The sequence below is a fragment of the Molossus molossus genome, unplaced genomic scaffold (genome assembly GCF_014108415.1).
Source record: "Molossus molossus isolate mMolMol1 unplaced genomic scaffold, mMolMol1.p scaffold_m16_p_14, whole genome shotgun sequence".
Lineage (NCBI taxonomy): Eukaryota > Metazoa > Chordata > Mammalia > Chiroptera > Molossidae > Molossus > Molossus molossus.
In genome coordinates this window covers 45,357,102-45,378,364 of record NW_023425349.1, presented here as the reverse complement: position 1 = coordinate 45,378,364, position 21,263 = coordinate 45,357,102, and the positions used below count along the sequence as shown (strand labels likewise).

The following is a 21,263-nucleotide window of genomic DNA, read 5'->3' as shown; positions in this document are numbered from 1 at the left end:
GGAGCCACAAACAGCAGAACACCAACACCCACAGGAAAAATTTGGCAGACTCCAAAGCCCACTGTGATAGCCAACATGGTGAAACACAGAAACAAAAGCCAAATGAAAGAACAAGAGACCTTGATTAGATAAACAAGATACAGTTAAGCAAGTTAACAGAACTAGAATTCAGAGCCATGATCTTGAGGAAGCTCACAGCATGTGTAAGGACATGAACACCATGACTAAAGACATAGAAATGTTGAAAATCAATCAGTTGGAAATTAAAAATCACCAAGAAAAAATGAAGAATGACATATCAGAAATAAAGAACACATTGGAAGGTCTAAATAGCAGAGTAGAGGAAGCTGAGGACTGGATCAGTGAATTAGAAGATAGGGTAGAAAAAATCAACCAATCAGACAACCAAAAGGAAAAAGCAATTAAAAAACAGGAAGACAGCTTAAGAGAACTGTGGGACAACTGGAAACATAATAACATTCGCATAATAGGAGTCCCAAAAGAAGAAGAAAATGAGCAAGGGTTAGAGAATATATTTGAAGAAATAGTGACATAAAACTTTCCTAACTTGGTGAAGGCATTCAAGTTCAAGAAGCACAGAGAGCCCCAAGTAAGAAGAACTCAAACAGGCCCACACCAAGACACGTAGTAATGAAAATGCCAAGAATTAAAGACAAAGAGAGAATCCTAAAAGCAGCAAGAGATAAGAAACAGGTTACCTACAAAGGAAACCCCATAAGGCTCTTAGCTGACTTCTCAACAGAAACACTACAGTCCAGAAAGGAATGGCATGAGGTAAACAAGGTCATGAAAAACAAGAATCTGAATCCAAGACTACTCTACCTAGCAAGGCTATCATTCAAAATAGAAGGTCAAATAAAGAGCTTCCCAGACCAAAAAAAAAAAAAAGGCTAAGGGAATATATTAGCACCAAACCAGCACTGCAAGAAATATTGAAAGGACTGCTATGATTAGCAGGAGAAATAGGAAGAAAAACAGAACCACACTAAACAACAATGGCAATAAATAAATACATATCAATAATCACCTTAAATGTAAATGGATTGAATGCTCCCATAAAAAGACACAGAGTAGCTGACTGGATAAGAAAGCATGACTCATCTATATGTTGTTTACAAAAGACCCACCTCACAACAAAAGACTCACATAGGTTGAAAGTGAAGAGATGGAGAAAATCTTCCAAGCAAACAGAAAGAAAAAAAAGCTGGGGTAGCAATACTCATATCTGAAAAATTAGATTTCAAAATGAAGGCCATAACTAGAGACAAAGAAGGCTACTACATAATATTGAAAGGATCTTTGCAACAGGAAGATATAACCTTGATAAACATATATGCACCCAATATAGGAGCACCAAAATATATCAAAAATCTTCTAGAAGACTTCAAAGGAGAAATCGATAGCAATACAATCATAGCAGGGACTTCAACACCCTGCTGACATCACTGGATAGATCCTCTAGACAAAAAATTAGCAAGGAAACAAAGACTCTAAATGCAGCACTAGACCAAATGGATTTAATAGATATCTACAGAGAATTACAACCCCAAACTACAGAATTCACATTCTTCTCAAGTGCACATGGGACATTCTCAAAGATAGACCACGTGTTAGGGACACAAACTAAGTCTCTACAAGTTCAAGAACATTGAAATCATATCAAGCATCTTCTCAGATCACAATGGCATGAAACTAGAAATCAATTGCAACAAGAACATGCAAAGACATTTCAACACATGGAAGCTAAATAGCATGTTATTAAATAACGAATGGGTCAATGAGGAGATCAAGGAAGAAATTAAAAACTTCCTGGAATCCAATGAAAATGAAGACACAACAACACAAAATTTATGGGATACAGTGAAAGCAGTTCTGGGAGGGAAGTTCATAGCACTATAGGGCTACCTCAAGAAGCAAGAAAAATCTCTAATAGACTCCCTAACCTCACAACTTAAAGAACTAGAAAGCAAACAAAAAGAAAACCCTAGAGCAAGTAGAAGAAAGGAAATAGTAAAGATCAGAGCAGAAATAAATGGCATAGAGTCCAAATAAAAACAATTCAAAGTATCAATGAAACAAAGAGCTGGTTTTTTTGAAAAGATAAACAAGATTGATGGACCATTAGCTAGACACACCAAGAAACAAAGAGAGAGAACCCAAATACAGAAAATCAGAAATGAGAGAGGAGAAGTAACAACTGACACCACAGAAATACAAAAGATCGTCAACAACTACTATGAATAATTATATGGCAACAAATTCGACAATCTAAGCAAAATGGACCACTTTCTAGAAACACGTAATCCCCCAAAACTGGATTGGGAAGAGATAGAAAACTTGAACAGACCAATAACAACAAAAGAAATTGAAGATGTAATCAAGACTCTCCCAGCAAACCAAAGCCCAGGTCCGGATGGCTTCATGGGGGAGTTTTACCAAACATTCAAAAAAGAACTAACACCCATTCTCCTCAAACTATTTCAAAACATTCAAGAAGAAGGAAGACTTCCAAACTTGTTTTATGAAGCCAGCATAATTCTAATTCCCAAACCAGAAAAAGACACAACAAAGAAAGAAAACTACAGGCCAATATCCCTGATGAACATAGATGCCAAAATCCTGAACAAAATACTAGCAAATCGGATCCAGCAACACATCATAAAAATTATTCACCATGACCAAGTGGGATTCATCCCAGGGATGCAAGGCTGGTACAATATTCGCAAATCAATAAATGTGATACACCACATAAACAAAATGAAGAGTAAAAACTGCATGATCATATCAAGAAATGCCGAAAAAGCCTTTGACAAAATCCAGCATCCATTTCTGATAAAAATGTTCAGCAGAGTGGGAATAGAGGGATCATATCTAGACATAATAAAGTCCATATATGAAAGACCTACAGCCAACATCATACTCAATGGGCAGAAACTAAAAGCATTTTCCTTAAGAACAGGAACAAGACAGGGATACCCACTTTCGCCACTCTTATTTAACATAGTCCTGAAACCACAGCAATCAGACAGGAAGAAAAAATAAAAGGGATCCAAATTGGAAAGGAGGAAGTGAAACTGTCATTATTCGCAGATGACATGATACTATACGTAGAAAACCCCAAAGACTCCATCAAAAATTTACTAGACTTAATAAATGAATTTGGCAAAGTAGCAGAATACAAAATTAATGTCAAGCAATTGATGGCATTCTTATACACCAATGATGAACTCACAGAAGGAGAAACTAAGAAAACAGTCCCATTTACCATTGCAACAAAAAAATTATGATACCTAGGAATAAACTTACCCAAAGAAATAAAGGACCTATTTGCAGAAAACTACAGGTCATTGAAGAAAGAAGTAGAGGAAGATATAAAAAAGTGGAAGCACATACCTTGTTCATGGATTGGAAGAATTAACATCATCAAAATGTCCATACTACCCAAAGCAATCTATAGATTCAATGCAATCCCCATCAAAATACCAATGACATACATCACAGAACTAGAACAAATACTTCAAAAGTTCATATGGAACCAAAAAAGACCTTGAATAGCCACAGCAATCTTGAAAAATAAGAACAAAGTAGGTGGGATCACAATACCACATATCAGGTTATACTACAAAGCCACTGTAATCAAAACAGCCTGGTAGTGGCACAAGAACAAGCATATCGACCAGTGGAACAGAACAAAGTACCCAGAAATGGACCCAAGGCAATATGCTCAATTAATATTTGACAAAGGTGGCAAGAGCATACAGTGGAGTAAAAACAGTCTCTTTAATAAATGGTGTTGGGAAAATTGGACAGCTACATGCAGAAAAACGAAACTAGACCATCAGCTTACACCCTACACAAGAATAAACTCAAAATGGATAAAAGATTTAAATGTGACTCATGAATTCATAAAAATCCTAGAAGAAAATGTAGGCAACAAAATATCAGACATCCTACACAGCACAATTTTCACTGATACATCACCTAAGGCAACAGAAACAAAGGAGAAAATGAACACATGAGACTACATCAAACTCAAAAGCTTCTGTACAGCAAAAGATACAATCATGAAAATGGAAAGGCTACCCATTGTATGGGAGAGCATAATTGCCAATGATATATCAGATAAGGGGTTAATTTCCAATATATATAGAGCGCTCATACAACTCAACAAAAGGAAGACAAGGAACCCAATTAAAAAATGGGCAGAGGAACTAAATAGACACCTCTCCAAACAGGACATACAAATGGCTAAGAGACATCTGATGAAATGCTCAACATCACTAATCATCAGAGAGATGCAAATTAAAACAACAATGAGGTATCACCTCACACCTGTCAGAATGGCCGCCATCAACAAATCATCAAACAACAAGTGTTGTCGAGGCTGTGGAGAAAAGGGGACTCTAGTACCCTGCTGGTGGGAATGCAGACTGGTGCAGCCACTGTGGAAAATAATATGGTGTTACCTCAAAAAATTAAAAATTGAACTTCCATTTGACCCAGTGATCCCACTTCTAAGAATATACCTTAAGAAGCCTGAAACACCAATCCGAAAGAATATATGTACCCCCATGTTTGTAGCAGCACTTTTTACAATAGCTAATATCTGGAAACAGCCCAAATGCCCATCAGTAGACGAATGAATAAAAAAGCTGTGGTACATCTACACAATGGAGTACTATGCAGGTGTAAGAAAGAAAGATCTCTTATCCTTTGAGAAGACATGGTGAAACCTAGAAAGTGTCATCCTAAGTGAAACAAGCCAAACAGAGAAAGACAAGTATCATATGATCTCACATATTTGTGAGATATAATGAACATAACAGTCTGAAGAATGAGGTAGTCCCAGAGACGTGGAAGTGGGGTACAGACTGACTATCCCCAGAAGAGGGGGTGGGGGAGAGATAAAGCACAGAACTTATATGCATGTATGCATGAACAATGGACATGAACAACAAAACCTGGGGAGAGGGCAGAAAGGGAAGAAGAGGGCGGAATCAGTGGGGGGAAAAGGAAAAACCTCTGTAACAAAAATAAATAAATTAAGAAAAAAGAAAAAGAATAAGCAGCAATTTTTCTATTTTCACTTCAAGTATTAGCAGAGCTTAACAATGATTAATCTGTGTAGATTTAAGTAATTTGAAGGAAAAGATTATTTATATCTTTCAAAATAATTCTGTGAGATATTATCTACCTTATTTTTCCATGCAAGGAAGTGACCTTTGATTTACTTGTATTCTTTTTATAAGATGTTGATAGTAATAGCAATACTTTAAATATCTACCATGTATGAGGCACAGTATTATGCTAGAACATGATATCTAAAAGGGTTAGTAACGTTTTAACAAAATTAAACTCCATTCTGACCAGTTATTTCTGCAAGTAAACACCCAAGCAGTTTTCTAAAAAAACTGTGGGACTGACACCCAGAGGAAACATAAAAATAAGAGATTAATGATGGCTCTGACCTCTGCTGAAGCAGATTCCTCTCTTACCTCTGAGACAGCATATATCAGCCCTGCACCAAAAAGCGGCACCAAGCCCTGGTCAGTTTGGCTCAGCGGTTAGAGCGTGGGCCTGCGGTCCAGAGAGACCTGGGTTTGGTTCCCGCTAAGGGCGTGTACCTTGGTTGCAGTTTGTCCCCGACCCTGGTTGGTCATGTGGGTGGCAGAAACTTGATGTGTCCCTTTCATGTTGCTGTTTCTCTCTCTCTCTCTCTCTCTTTCCCTCCCACTCTATCTGAACAAAACATGGGAAAAAATGTCTTCGGGTGAGTATTAAAAGAAAAAAGTGGCGCCAAGAGAATGTAGTTGTTTTGTAGTTTCTGTAGTTTGTATCTATATAAGCCAGAGAACAAAAAACAAACAAACTGGTGCTGAGAGCTCTTTTTGGCTCAGCCCGCCTGCAACCAGGTGCATGCAATAAAACCATTTTGCTCTACACTGGCCTTGCCTGTGGATGTGATCTCCTGCCGGCTCAGACCTTTTATTTGATTCCGAAACCCGGGAGGCCTGTGAGGATCCCGCATAGGGGGCAACTGTGGGCTTCCTGTCGGACCGGGATCAATCACATCCTCAGGCAGATATCGAACCTCCAACCTTTCGTGCTGATCCAGCATCAATACCAGCCACTAATTCGCTGCTGAGTGTTTTTTTGTCTACCAGTCTGATTCTCCGGGCTGTCTCATTATTCCCCATCTGGGACATCAGAGCCAGGTCTCTCAGTCACGCCTGTGTGATCGTCCCTCCAAAATCCAGCGCTGGTCAGGACACGCTGCTGGGGAACCAGGTTCCCTCAGCTCACCATATGTCTAGGGATGCCTGGTATAGGTGAGTTGCACTTCTCTCTGCTCTAGGGGAGAGCGGGGACGCCTTCTCCCTCTAGTGTATCCGTCAGATCGCTGGGTCGAGACATCTCACACTGCAACATGGGACAGCACCCCTAGGTGTCTCCTAAAAAATCTACAGACCCTAGGGCTCGCCCAGGACTTATGTCCCAAGTGACTCATTTTTTACTGCAACACTGCGTGGCCTCAGTACAAATTACACAATGGGTCACAGTGACCTGAGAACAGCACCTTCGATTTCAACATTCTCACCGATCTAGACAATTTCTGTCGAAGGCAAGGAAAATGGTCTGAGGTTCTTCACATCCAGGCCCCTTTGCACTCAGATCATACCCCTCTTTACGTGACTCTTGCTCCTCTCCCAAATCTTCCTGCTGCACTGTAGTCCTCCCAAACCTCCTTCTGAAGCCAGTGCGCTAACTTCTGTTTCTTCCTTTGACCCAGCCCATCTCGCTTCAACACCTCCTCTCTCAGTCCCTCCAGCAGGGCCTCCTCCTCCAGCCTCTTCTGTGGGCCCCCACCCTACCCCGAACCTCCTACTCGGCTCCAATTCCCTCACACACACAATCGGGGACCATCTCTGGTCTCTAGCGGTCCCCTACCTCAGCCCCCGTTTCAGAATGCCCCCTGAGAGAAGCAATGGGAGCTGAAGGGACTGTCAGAGTTTATGCCTCCTTCTCTCTTTCAGATTTGTCCCAAATAAATAAGACTAGAATCCTTTACTCTGAAATAATCCAGGAAAGGAATGAAAACCCTGCAACCTTTCTATCCCCCTTCCACAGGCTATGAGAAGATACACTAACTTAGACCCACTAGCCCAGAAGGGACTGTCATTGTAAACCTGAGATTTATCTCTTAGTTGGCCCTGACATTAAGAAAAAATTACAAAAACTTAAAGATGGCCTTCAAACCCCTCAATGAAAAGTTTTAAATCTAGCCTTTAAGGTTTTTAAATCATCGCAGTGAAGAGGCTAAACAGCAAAGAATGGCAGAATTCCAAATGCTTGCCTCTGCCCTCAGAGCCCCCACTAATCAAAGGGGTCAGCAAACCCCCTTCGGGGGACAGGAGAAGGACACCCACCAGTATCAGCAGAGTGGACACCCAGGTCCCTGCTTTAAGTGTAATCAGACTGGCCATTGGGTGACACAGTGCCCCAACCCCCGACCACCACCTAAACCACGTCCTCAATGTGGAGGGCCCACTGGAAGTCGGACTGCAGACAGACGGCGCACAGTCATCCCTTCCTCCAGCTGGCGGATCAGGCAATCCAGGCCTTGATCTGATTGGCCTGGCGGCTGAAGACTGCAGGTGCCCCAGAACGGACGCCCCGACCGTCATCTCGGACTCCGAACCTCGGGTAACTCTGATCATAGCAGGTAGAACAGTTTCATTTTTAACTGATACTGGGGCAACCTACTCTGCCCTCCCGGAGTTCAGGGGACCACTTCGACACTCTGGGGTTTCAGTTGTGGAAATTGACGGCCAAATATCACAACCCAGGGCAACCCAGACACACTCACTTGTTCTTTAGGCCCTTATGTCTTTCTCCACTCTTATTTGGTGTTACCAGCCTGCCCCACTCCCTTGTTAGGGTGGGGCATTCTTTCTAAACTCCATGCTACTTTAACCTTTACTCCTTCTCTCCCCACCAACCACTCTCATTCTTTACTTTGTCTCCTCCAAGAATCTGCTTCCTCTCCTAACATAACACACACCCCCCCAATGCCCCTCTGTCCCCTCAAGGGGGGGAGGGGTCCACTTGCCTTGTGGGCCACCACTGAAATACCACTACTCTTATTGGTGTTTTCAATGACCAAGTGAGGGGGGGGGAGGGGGGCAAGCCTCGAGAGGCTCTTGCTTCTGGCTCCAAGCGCTCAGCTGCGCCAGCTGGGCTCAACCTGCTCCGGGGACGGTGCCAGGTGGGGAATTTGACTGGGGTGGTACACCTGTCAATTGATAACGCAGATGTCCTAAGGTGAGCTCAGGGAGGACAGAGACCTTCTGCGGAGCAGAAGAACAAAAGCTCCCTTAATCTTGATTCTCAGTACAAATACAGACCATGAGAGTGAGCACCATGTATAATATCTCTCACTATAACCTTACAAGGGTGTCTGTAAACTACTATTCATAATAGGCCTAGCCCCTGCAATGAAAATGTGTATGTGCCAGCTCAGAGGGACTTGACGCAATACCAAAAAATTGTACCGGAAAAATTAGTCGCTATCCAGGGTGCAGTTCTGCGATGGCACTAGCCCTCTCCTCCCCCTATCGTGGTTTCATCATTCGAGCCTTACCGTGGGTCTATCAAACACCTCCCTAGGCCCAAATCTGACTGGAAAGATTGCAAAAAAGACACAACAAATTCTAGACAATGCCCAGTGGCTAAAGGAATTTAGTCAGGATCACCTAGCCCAATCTATCTGGACAAGCACAGAAACAACCTTGCCTAAACTAACCTGGCTACTCCCCTTCATAGGGCCCCTAATATTAGTCCTCTTATTATTGCTTGTCAGACCCTGCCTCTTGCACCTGATTACTAGGTTCGTACAAAATCGACTGCAAATTTTAGTCAACCAGACGATTAGACAATTTGTTCTAGCACAAATAAAAGGACCCTATAACCCCATTCCCCAAGAAATTATCTAACAAATTCTTTTCAGGAGTCCACAACGACCCCACACCTACAGGAAGTAGACAAAGAGAAACTTCACCCCTTTTCCCTTTTTTTTATCATTATAAGGTGCGAATGAAAAGGTTAACAACATTTTAACAAAATTAAACTCCATTCTGACCAGTTATTCCTGTACGTAAACACATGAGCAGTTTTCCAAAAAATAACAAAAACAAAAACAAAACAAAAAAAACCCTGAGCCTGACACCCAGAGGAAACATAAAGATAAGAGATGAATAATGGCCCTAACCTCTGCTGAAGCAGACTCCTCCCTTACCCCTGAGACAGCTTGTATCAGCCCTGCACCAAAAAATGGTGCCCAGAGAATGTAGTTGTTTTGTAGTTTCTGTAGTTTGTGTCTACATAAGCCAGAGGGGGGAAAAAAAACTGGTGCTGAGAGCTCTTTTCGACTCAGCCCGCCTGCACCCAGGCACGTGCAATAAAGCCGTTTGGCTCTACACTGGCCTTGCGCTGGGATGTGATCTCCCGCCGGCTCAGACTTTTTAATACCCATGTAAAAACTAACTGAGGTAGTCGCTTTTGGTCATAAAGTCAGAAAACAAATATAGTCAAACCCCTATCTTTTCTATCTTCTAAGTTGTCACAGTGTAACTTGAAGGTGTGATTGTCTCATTCTTGTTGTTTTAGTATAAGGCTGTGAGTTCCTTGGACTAAGAAACTCTGCCTGAATTTCCTTAAATACTCATTTCCACACTTTGTTTGGAAACTGCACAGAGTGCTCAATAAAAATTGGGAGGGTGAGTGGCTAGCATAAAGCTTGGACAAGTTCCTGGAAATAGAGGTAATCTGTAAGGAAACCACAGCAAAGGCTTTATGTTCTAGAAGATTCCATAAGACAAACTCAAACGTGTCTAATTACCTGCAACTTAGAATAGCAACATGAAGTCCAACTGGGAAGCAGTCCTAGGTGTTTTTGCCAACACCAACAGCTACCACCACCTCCAGAGCCTTGACTCACTCTGGCTTCCTCTGTGTTCCCACCAGCGCTCAGCAGCTTACTAAGGATGGAAAGCAGCAACCTCTGGCTTCAGATCAAGCACTGTGTCACTTGTACAAATCCATCCATCTGCATATGGAATCCCTTCCTGCTTCTCCCTTTCCACTTGGGCTAGGGCCCGTGGATGCTCATCTTAGCTCCCTTCCAGGAACCCCGTTTTCCATCTGGTCTCTGCACCCTCAGAACTCTGGGCTCTGATGTGGGTTTGTCTTCCGATGCTCCTGTACACACAGGCTCTCCCCTGCAATGAACACACCATCCACCAACCCTCCTTCATCCTGTTTGGGACATTTTGGCCTGCTCTAAATTGGCCCCTGTGATCTGTGTGGGGCTGTTTTGTTTTCTGCATGTTTTAATGAGGCTGCTTCATTTAAAAGTTTTCTAATTAAAAAAAGTAAAACACACTAATAAAAGTACAAGCAATAAGAAATTGCTCATGAAAACAACAAAAATCTCCAACACAACTCTTACTCATTGTTTGATATGTATTCTTTCTTCTATGTGCCTGTGTACACACATACCTTTCCCCCTCAGCCCTGGCTGGTTTGGCTCAGCGGTTGGAGCATTGGCCTGTGGTCCAGAGAGACCTGGGTTCGGTTCCCGCTAAGGGCACGTACCTCGGTTGCAGTTTGTCCCTGGCCCTGGTCGGTCGTGCAGGTGGCAGCCACTCAATATGTTCCTTTCATGTCGATGTTTCTCTCTCTCTCTGTTCCTCTCTCTCCCTCCCACTCTACCTGAACAAAAAATGGAAAAATGTCCTCGGGTGAGGATAAAAAATAAATAAATAAATAAATAAATAAATATAAATTAAATGCATGATTTTTACAGATATTCTGCATGTTCTATATACACTGTTCTACAATGTGCTCCTCTTTAATAATATTATATCACCTTCTTTTTGTGTCAATGTATATATACTCTGCTTGTTTTAAAAGTAACCTTAAAGCCCTGGCCAGGTAGCTCAGTTGGTTAGAGCATTGTCCCCATACGCCAAGGTTGTGGGTTCAATTTCCGGTCAGGACACATACAATGAATGCATCAATAAGTAGAACAACAAATCAATGTTTCTCTCTCTCCCTTCCTCTTTCTCTCTCAAAAATCAATCAATAATAAAATAAAATAAAAGTAGCCCTAGTTCCATTCTATTGATGTCTTTTAATTTATCAATCCTGTAGTGTTAAAATTTTAATTTAATTTCATTTTGTTTTTGTTTGTTAGAAAGAATTTGCTTCAGTAAATACCTTTGTGCAGGGATCTTACCTCATTTGGGTACCAATTGCTAGAGGCTAAGTTTCTAGCATGGAATGCTGGATCAGAGGGTATAAGCACCTCAGGTTTTCATGAACATTTTTGCCTTGAAAATATGACACCAAATATATGAGAGTTCCTATTTTCTCATGTTGTCAAAAACGCTGGAGTTTATCAAAGTTTTTAACTCCTGACAATTTAGGGTGAAACCTGTCTCTTCATTGTTTTAATTTGTATTTATTTAATTATTAAAAAGGTGAGAATTTTTGCCCTGGCCAGTTTGGCTCAGTGGTAGAGCGTTGGCCCTCGAACCAATGAGTCACAGGTTTGATCCCAGTCCCCAGCCCCGGTCGGGGTCATGCAGGAGGCAACCAGTTGATGTGTCCCTCTCACATCCATGTTTCTCTCTCTCTTCTTCGCTTTCTCTCCCTCCCGCTCTAGCAGAGAAAAATGGAAAAATAGCCTCAGGTGAAGATTTAAAAAAAAAAAAAAAGGTGAGGATTTTTAAGTATTTAGTGGCTACTTATATTTCTCTCACTGACAGGGAGGCCCTTTTAAGTCCCTTACTTATTGTCTTTATTGATTTGTTGGAGTCCTTTATATAGAACTTTGTCACATATTGCAATTCTTTTCTTGCCTCTGCTTACCTTTTATATTTGTGGGGTTTTTCCAGATAGAAATATAATATTTTATGTAGTTGACTCTGTTAATTTTTATCTTTATGTTTTTTGTTATTGTATCATAATAAGAAAGGACACCTCTACCTTAAGAGTATGTATATATACACACACATTTTCCTACAGTTTATTTGTTAAAAAACAGTATTATTACTAATTTTAGTATAAAAGTTTGAGGCCGGACCTTTTTAAAAAATGTGATTGCTAATGTTTCAGAGGATGAGAGCTTGCCAGATGCTGGGGCTCCTTCTCCCGCCTCACCTCTGAGGACTGGGGTAAATGGGCCAAAGAAATTATTTAAGGGCTAGGGGTTCAGTAAATCTCTTAAGGGGCTCATTTTTAGAAGTCCACAATATAAGTTGGTAATAAGTAAAGCTAGCTTTATTTATTTCTTTGAATTAGCACTATCCTTTTGATCTTAATAATAATTCTGCTATAACTATCAATTACCATCTTCCCCCTAGCCATCATTTTCTCACTATCTTGAAAATTTTCAGGTCTCATTTAACTCTCTGTCCCCAGGTCCTCCAGATTTAATTTTCGGTATCATGCCGCTTCCATTAAGAAATGCTTCATTTTCTTTGTGTTCTTTTCTTAATAACAATTTTTTCTCTCTGGCGACTGCTGAAGTCAACTGAGTCCTGATACACAGGGGTGGCATCAACGTGAACAGTTTCTCGCGTCTTTTGTGAAATGATTTAGCACACATGCTCCTGAATGTCCTGTGCTACATAGACCACAGTGAGGCCTCCACCATTGGTGTCACTATGGACTAACTAGAGAGGACATCGGCTGTGGCCTTCCAGGGGGTACTAACATCTAAGAAGGTGATTAGCTGTCTATATTGTGATCTTGCACTGATAATGTAAGTAATCTTAAAAGACGTATGCTTAAAATTTGTTAGAGGAAAGACATCTGTATACAGTCAATACATCTTTAAAGTTTTTTTTGGTGGCAACAAGCGGGCAAGCAATACATTTGAATGTAAAAACTCAGCATATCAAAGTACAAAGAAAAATTACCCTGGCCCTGGCCAGTTTGGCTCAGCAGTTGGAGCGTCGGCCTGTGGACCAGAGGGTCCTGGGTTCGGCCCCAGGTGGGGCATGTACCAAAAAAGAAAAAGAAAAATGATCCTGTTAGACCACATCATTACAGTACAAGGTTACTTGTGGGTAAAATAAAATAGCCTTAACACGTGATTGGTTTATGTGCAGAATTAAAACATGGAATTTATTTTATAAGCTGGTTGCCTGCAGGCTGTGGAAATAGTGGAAGAGGTGAGTTCCTGATTATCTGGGGAAAAAATGTTGGGGTATCTTATTCACAGAGAAAACTGGCATTAGAGATTAGTTTTAGAAGAGGCAGCTTAAATGAGGTCACTAAATATCACTTAGGAAGAAAAAATATAAAAGCACGTGAGTATTTTTTATAACAGTCTTATCAGAAATAGTCAGGTTAAAATTCTTTATCGTTTTTTTCATTTCCCTTATGAAATGTCTTTGCTGAGATCTGAGATATGGTAAAAATAACTGCAGTTGGTTTGGAAAACAGAAATAGGCTATCACCTTTTCTGACCTTTGGGTATATTGAAGTTTCTAAGATTAGTATAATAAAGCATTAAAAAGAAAACTCAGATTTTCCTGAATAGAAAGATTGACCTCCTAAGTCCTTCACTATCTACATATTTCTGATATTTTTGGCTCTTGTAAATATCAGAGGAAATTCAACCTTAATTATATCAGTACTTTGAATGATATTTTCCAATTATTTGAACACACTTATTAAAGAAAATTCCTTGGAAGTATAGACCAATTTAACATTTTTGGATAGTGAAATACAAAATTTTTTCATAAGAAAATCACATTGTGGGAAAATAACCTGGTGGTAATGTTTGGTCATCAGCTCCTGTGTAAAACAGGCAATGGCCGGACAGTCCTTCAGGCGCTTGGTAAGGTGAGAGCCCTCACGTCGTGAAAATGGCTGAGTAAGGGGCAAGTGAACGTGAGGGGTGCTGGCAGGCTTGGATGCAGATGCGTGAGCCTGATGAGTAAAAGACTCCCCCCTATTCACTGTCAGTACATTTACGGAGGAGAAGGATGGCCCAGGTGTCAAGGACAACTCAGGGCTTGAGTGCTGGCTCTGACCTTGACTAGCTATGTGACCTCAGGTAAATTACTGAACCTCTCTGTGCCTCAGTGTTCTCATCTTAAAATAGGAACATAAATATGTATTCACAGAGCTGACATTAGGATTAACACAGTTAATATTTATAAAGTACCTATCCAGATCCTAGCACATAGTAAACACTGTGAAAGTGTTCATTGAACAGAATAAATTACTGACCAAACACTTTGGAAACACTGTTCCAATTTTGTTTAGAATTATATGCCTAGTTCAAAATGCTCACCTAAAAAATCCAAAACACATACAGCTTTCAAGCACATATTTTGTACTTTGGGACACAAATGTATTCCATTCGTTTTAATACAGTCAGCTATCCATGTCTACATGTTTATAAAATATAGCTGTTCAGATACACTTAGAGTTTTCAATGTTTGATGTTTTTGTTTGTTTAAAACAGTGTCTAAACATTCATTTTCCATTTGAAAATCAGGGTGGACTTTAAAATTCAAGTTATATTCAAATTCTTTCCTTTGAATTTAAGACCTAAAAGTAGGGCTGTGGCGGTTAAACTGGTTCCTTCAGCAGAACTATATCGACTAAAAAGAACGATGTCAGCAAGTGGCAGCTTTAATTACCAGTTTGTTCTGCCACTACCACTTTGCATGGCAGTTTTACTATTTATAAAAATAAAAGCTTCAGATGCGGTGTCATACAGCTCCCCAGGGCAACAGGAAAGTACAGGGGAAGGAGAGGGAGGGACCTGCAGGGTCACGCCATGGCTGTCTTCTGTGGGGTTGTAAATCAAGGCATGATTCTTACACGTGAGAACATCTCAGCAGGAAAAGGGCTGGGGCAGCTGGAGGAGCCTCTGAGATGCAAGAAAAGAATATAATTTCAAGACCTTCTTTTGCTTCTTATTTAGGTATTTCAACCTATAGCTGGTCAAATACCCAGACAACTATAGAAATTCAAAAGCATGACAAAAATGTAATATAAAATCCCTACTTAAAACATTACAAACTGTAGAAGAAGTAGTTCAGCCACTTCCAATTTTTTTTTTAGCTTGAGGAGATAAAGCCTTCTGCTCTGTGACAGCGGGGTCTCTGTGCTGGTTGTGCGTGTAGCCCCAGTGGCCCAATGACCGTTGGTTGAATTAATTCACTAATTTGATGAATTTCCTAATTATCAAATTCCTCCTTTGAATGACCCTGCTGGAATTAACATGGCTCTAAAAGTCAGGGCATCGTTTAATAATGGCATTTCAATTTCCTTTTTAGCGAAGTTCTTTTATTTATTTATTTTTATTGAATTTATATAAACAAACAAACAGACTCACAGACATGGAGAACAGAGAGCTGTCAGAGGGGAGGGGTGGGGGCTGGGTGAAAAAGATAAGGGATTAAGAGGAAAATGGAACCTTCATAGACAGACAACAAGCATGGAGATTGCCAGAGGGAGGGAGTGGGGGAAGGTAGGAGAGAGTAGAGGGCGGATAACTGTGATAAAAAGACACTCGACTTGGGGTGGTGAATCCACAATACAATAACAGTATTTCTTTTAAGTGATTTAATTTTTTTTTTTTTAAATTAAGAGAACTTTTATTTTTAAGAAGAATTTTTATAATATATTAATTCTCTCACTTTCCAATTCAATCTGATAAAGTCAGAGAGTGCCATCCTATAAAACAGAACCAACATGATGCCATTTTAAAAGCAAATGCTTTGCATTTGTACATATTTCTTTTTTAGAATTTCAAGATTCATTTTTAAATTAAATTTATAGGGGTGACATTGGTTAATAAAATTATACAGGCTTGAGGTGTACAGTTCTATAATACACCATCTGTTCATTGTATTGTGTGTTCGCCACCCCAGTCAAGTCTCCTTCCATCGCCATTTATTCCCCCGTACCCTCTTCTACCTCCCCCACCCCCTTTCCTTCTGGGGATCATCAAACTGTTGTCGTGTCTATGAGGATTTTTATGTTGTTTAATCACTTCACCTCTTTCACCCAGCCCCCCAACCCTCCTCCCCTCTGACAGCTATCAGTCTGTTCTCTGTACCTATGAGTCTGTTTCTACTTTGTTAATTTATTTTGTTCACTAGATTCTATGACAAACCCAATTTCACCGAGAAAGAAAAAACAAAAACAAAAACGAAATAACCGGCCAGTGTGGCTCTGTGGATTGAGTGTCATCCTAAGGGCTGAGAGGTCCCAGTTCGACTCAGGTCAGGGCACATGCCCAGGCTACAGGCCTGATCCCCAGTAGGGGGCGTGCAGGAGGCAGCCAATTGATATTTCTCTCTCACATGGATGTTTCTCTCTCTCTCTCCCTTCCTCTCTCTAAAAAAAAAAAATCAATAAAAACATATTAAAAAATAATTATAAAGTAAGACTGATATTCATATTAGGAGTGTCTGTGTTTGTTCCAGCAACTTTTTGTTTCCTCATTTTTATTCTTCCCCCACCACACCCTACTCCATCCCTCCTTCCTTCCTTCCTACCTTATCAGCAATATAACAACAAACATAATCAAGTCCCTGCCTTCATGGATCAGACATTCTTGTAGGAAGAGAAAGACAATAAATTACCAACAATTAGTTAAATGATGTGATTTCAATTAGTGATACGTGGAAAATAGAATGAATACTGGGATAGAGAGTGACCGGGTGGTGGTGGTGGGAATGGGGAGCGCCTTTGATTATAGAGGTCAAGAAAGTCTTCCCTGAGAAGGTGACATCTGATTAAGATTTGAGTAAAGAGAGGGGAACAGCCATGTAAGAATCTGGGAGAAAGAGCATTTCAGACAGGGGATCTTATACAAATAAACTGATAAGCATGGATTTCTCTGCTTTAGATTTTATCTTCCAGATTAAATTCTTTTTCTCTGCCAACCCAGCCCCAACTTTCTTACACAGCATGTACCAGCCTTCCCTCCACCCCAGTGCCTAGCACAGGGTCTGGAATAGAATAGGGTTTAACAAAGGCTCTATGTGACCATTGTCAAGCTCTAAACTGTCTATCCCTACCACCTAGGAGCTGAGATGCACATAGAAGCTTCTAGAAATCACAGAAGGGAGACACCAGCAACAAAATGGGAGGTTTGTTGTTAACGCCACTTAGATAATCTTTCACTTTTCACATAACTTTGGCTTTGCCAATTTGGCAACTTACCATGCCCAGTGTATTCAAAAAAATCAGCTTCGTCAGGGGTATCGAGTTCATCCACATTGATATCAATTTCATCTGGACTCTCCAGGTTATCATCCGAGAGAATAGACCCTTCACTTTGGTCCAGAGAAAGATTAATATTTGGGGCTGTGAGCTTGATTCTCTGAGGATGAGTACCATTAAGATCCAGAGAATTAGGAGGATCTAAACAAGAAACAGAGTAACAACATCAGGTATTAGACCATACACATGGCTGCCAAGAGTGGGTGTGGGCCGCAGTAGAAAACCATCTTTAAAGCCCTTTCAGCAAAGACAGGCCTGATTTTTAAAAATCCTTATATGGGATGTAGACTCCCTTCCTGACCAGCAGCCCTGGGGGTGTAGAAATAGGAGGTGCGAGCCATTACTAAATGAGCAGAAGACTAGTTTTTAGAACTGCTCTGTTCAGATTTGAGAACTTGAAACTGATATAAATTAAGTTGAATTTGTATGGTGCACATTACATAAGGAAAACAGTTCAGCTTACATATATCTGATAATGGTTCAAGCAGACCTGACTCCTGCGGAAGGGAGGGTAAGAACTTTATCTGCTGTGTTCACAGACACTCCCCAAATATTTTTCTTCAGTTTCTGACAGCTCTGGGTATGATGTGCAGTGACCTTTCCTCAGCATTCTTTCCTTCTTTACTTTCAATAAAATTGAGGTATCCTACCATATTACATTTTTTTCTTTTTGATTAAGCAGCCATTACCCCTTATGCCAATATTGTTTGTCATTGGTTCCCATACCGTAAGGGACAGTCTTATGCTGAGGCTTGTGAGGCAGCTGCTACACTTTCACTGTAGTGTGTATCTTGCCATGACTATGCCATTCACTTAACAGAAGAAGAGCTGGAGAAGTGCTTTTTAATCAGGTTGATTAGAACTAAACACTCCTAACAATAGAACTTTCAGGATTCTCTATCCTAAAGTATTTCGAAGGTCACCCAGTATACCTCACAATTCTGGGATTCAAATCTGGTCTTCTTATATGGAATTTAACCCTGTTTCTTTGACATTAAGAGTTCTGTAGAAAACATCACCCAACCTGTGTTCTGTGTAATGTTTTTGTGTATCACTTGGAAAAAGTTTCTAGAAGCCAATAAGTTTGAAAAACCAATGGATTTCTATGTTACAGAAATTCTCAGAGCAGTACCATACAGAAGAAATTTTTGTAATGATAGAAAGGTTAAGGAATTGAAATAAAGTTAGTGCAACTGAAGAGCTGAACTTTTCAAATTTACTTTAAACTTAAATTAATTTAAATAGCCACATGTGGCTAATTGCTACCATATAGGATAACTATAGCTTTAGTGATTTTATTATTCTTAAGGGCCTTATGAACCTTGAAGAGTAGAGTAGATGTACAGTAGCTACCATGCTTACCTGGCCATAGAACATTTAAAAATAATTATCTCGTGCTCTCAGAGGGGTGGAGGGTAGGGGGGACAGGAAAAGATATGGATAGCCCATGGACGCAGACAATAGTGGGGTGAAAGCCAGGAGTGGGGTGGGCGCTGGGTGGAGGGGGTCAAAAGAAGAAAAATTAGGGGACATCTATAATGCTGTCAACAAAAAAAAATAATAGATTAAAAAATAATTATGTCACATAACTAGTATTTTGACGAGTGCCCTTAAATACTTAGATCCAAAAAAAAAAAAAAAATGCACCCTGGCTGGTTTTGCTCAGTGGTTAGAGCATCAGCCCATGGACCAAAGAGTCTCGGTTTTAATTCCAGTCAAGGGCACATACCTCAGTTGCGGGTTGGTCCCCAGCCCTGGTCAGGGTCGTGCAGGAGGCAACCAGTCCATGTGTTCCTCTCACACTGATGTCCCTCTCTCTCTCTCTCTCTCTCTATTTCCTTCCCACTCAATCTGAAAATCAATGGAAAAATATCTTCGAGTGAGGATTAAAAAACAAAAACAAAACAAAAATAATGACTTCCTTCTTCCTACTCTATTTTAGGCTTGGCTGATAAGGACAGGATTCAGGATCTTGGTATAATCCTGAAGCTGGTACAGTGCAAAGCAGTATCCTTAGTATAAAACAGAAGTCATACAGATTGCAAAAGAAAATTTAAAATTCCATTTTGAATATGCCTTGGGTTGTAAACCCTTAGAGTACAGGGATTCTTTCTTTCTTTCTTTTTAATATTCAGGTTGCTGAGCCTTTTTGATATCACATTTCTAATTTTAAATATTCTCAGACTTAAGTATAAGTCTGGCGGACTTAGATGCTAGTTTGAATTTGGTATTATGATATACGGTAGCCAATTCTCACGGGAAGTGAAAACATCGGCAGATAAGGCCCAGAATATAAAAAGTGGCCCACACTAGTGAGCATCAGAAGTCAAGTCAACTCTGAAATGAACGAAATTGAACCTAACACCTTCTTCACACATATGTTTTCCCCTCTCTTCACAAGTTGAATGCACAGGAAATGGTTCTCTCACTGAATAATGAAAATGTTTGAATATAGAACACCGCTGGAGGAAATAAACAAAGGCTCCTCTCACCAGGTCTCATGTCTGCAGCACTGGGACTCTGCATTCCCTCCTCAAAGGCGATGTCCATTCCTACATCCTCTGACAGGAGGCTGAAAGAAAGCAAAGCAAGGAGTGGACAAAGGTGTATGGGGTTTAATGTTCTTTGGAAGGGAAACCCAGAGATTCAAGGGAAACATTTTTAATTCACTTGGAATAAACCAAGTACGTGTATGGAATCCATTGTAAGTGGCCACAAAGTAGGATAAGACTTTCTTGGTTACTGTGAATGAGAACCACGGGTACAGTGTTACTCTGCATGTGGCAGGTCACATAAGTAAAGACACTCAAGTAAAACACTCAGAAACAGGAAAGGCAGATCACTAATAAAATATACTCAAGAGGGTATCTAATATATACTTTTCAAAAGAAAACAATATGTGTGCTTTGGAGTAAAGAGATCTGACCCTGTATATATCTATTCCTCTGTGCAAATTTGAGCATATTCTTTAAACAACTGTGGGCAGAGAAAAGTATAATCTGCTGGTCTCTCTTTATTTGTAAAATAGGGATATAAGCACCTACCTCACTGAGTTGTTGAAAGATTAAGTAATGATGTAAAATGCCTAAAATTCCTAAGAAGGTACCAACTAATGTTATTTTCTTTAATTCTTTAAAATCTTAAAGTTCATTGTGAATTACATATTGGTGAAGATGGTTCTAGTCATGCGTTACCATCTCTCCTCTCTAATCAATACCAACCCCAGGACCATTTATATTAATTAGCCCACTTGGTAAAACAAGTGTAGGGGAATAGAAAAATACTGAGGAAAATTGTGACAAATTTAAATGCTCTTGTAGGAAACTGATCACACTGTTTACAGTCAATTCCCCTTGATTTATTTTCACCTCCCATCCCTCGTTCAGTAAATCCCCATTTATCATGATAATACATTTTTCTTCTTGGCGGCTTCCACATAATTTCAGTCATCTAGGATGAATCCTTGTGATGTAGACACTAATCCAAATTTAAACATGATAAACAATAGTGTTAAAGTTCTAAATTCAGTGCCCCTCTTTCTTTCTCGTTGAGACTTCTTTCCACTTCAGTCTGGGTCTACCAAACATTTGGAATTTGCTTATGTAGATGGTCAAACTCTCTAGGATCCAAGTCAAAACCCTCATTGTCAATACACCATGATGAAAACAAACTTCTACATCTCTAGTGATAACTGTACCTTTTCATTTATTCAACAATATGTACTGAGTGTCTCTTCTGTGTTGAGGCTAGAGAGGAAAAAAAGAGACTAGCCTCATTCTTGTGGTGGAGATGGGGCAATGGGGTTAGAGAAGTAAATGCCCTTGAGAGAAGTAAATGCCTGTGTCCTTACCCACAGACCCCTTCAAAAACACAACCTCAGGGAGTTTCTTTCTCAGTATATTTGCTGTGGATTCTACCCTGTG

The 21,263-nt window shown here is 40.3% G+C and overlaps 1 protein-coding gene across 2 annotated transcripts in view; it reads right to left on the bottom strand.

The window, feature by feature from the left end:
* Positions 1-21,263, bottom strand: part of PRUNE2 (prune homolog 2 with BCH domain) — a 199,388-nt gene that overhangs the window by 26,875 nt on the left and 151,250 nt on the right. For both annotated transcript variants that reach the window (XM_036261429.1, XM_036261430.1), the window contains 2 exons: positions 19,833-19,912; positions 17,281-17,481 (listed from right to left, as the gene is read on the bottom strand). In XM_036261429.1, the coding sequence (XP_036117322.1) occupies positions 17,281-17,481; positions 19,833-19,912 (281 nt within the window). The remainder of the gene's footprint in view (positions 1-17,280; positions 17,482-19,832; positions 19,913-21,263) is intronic.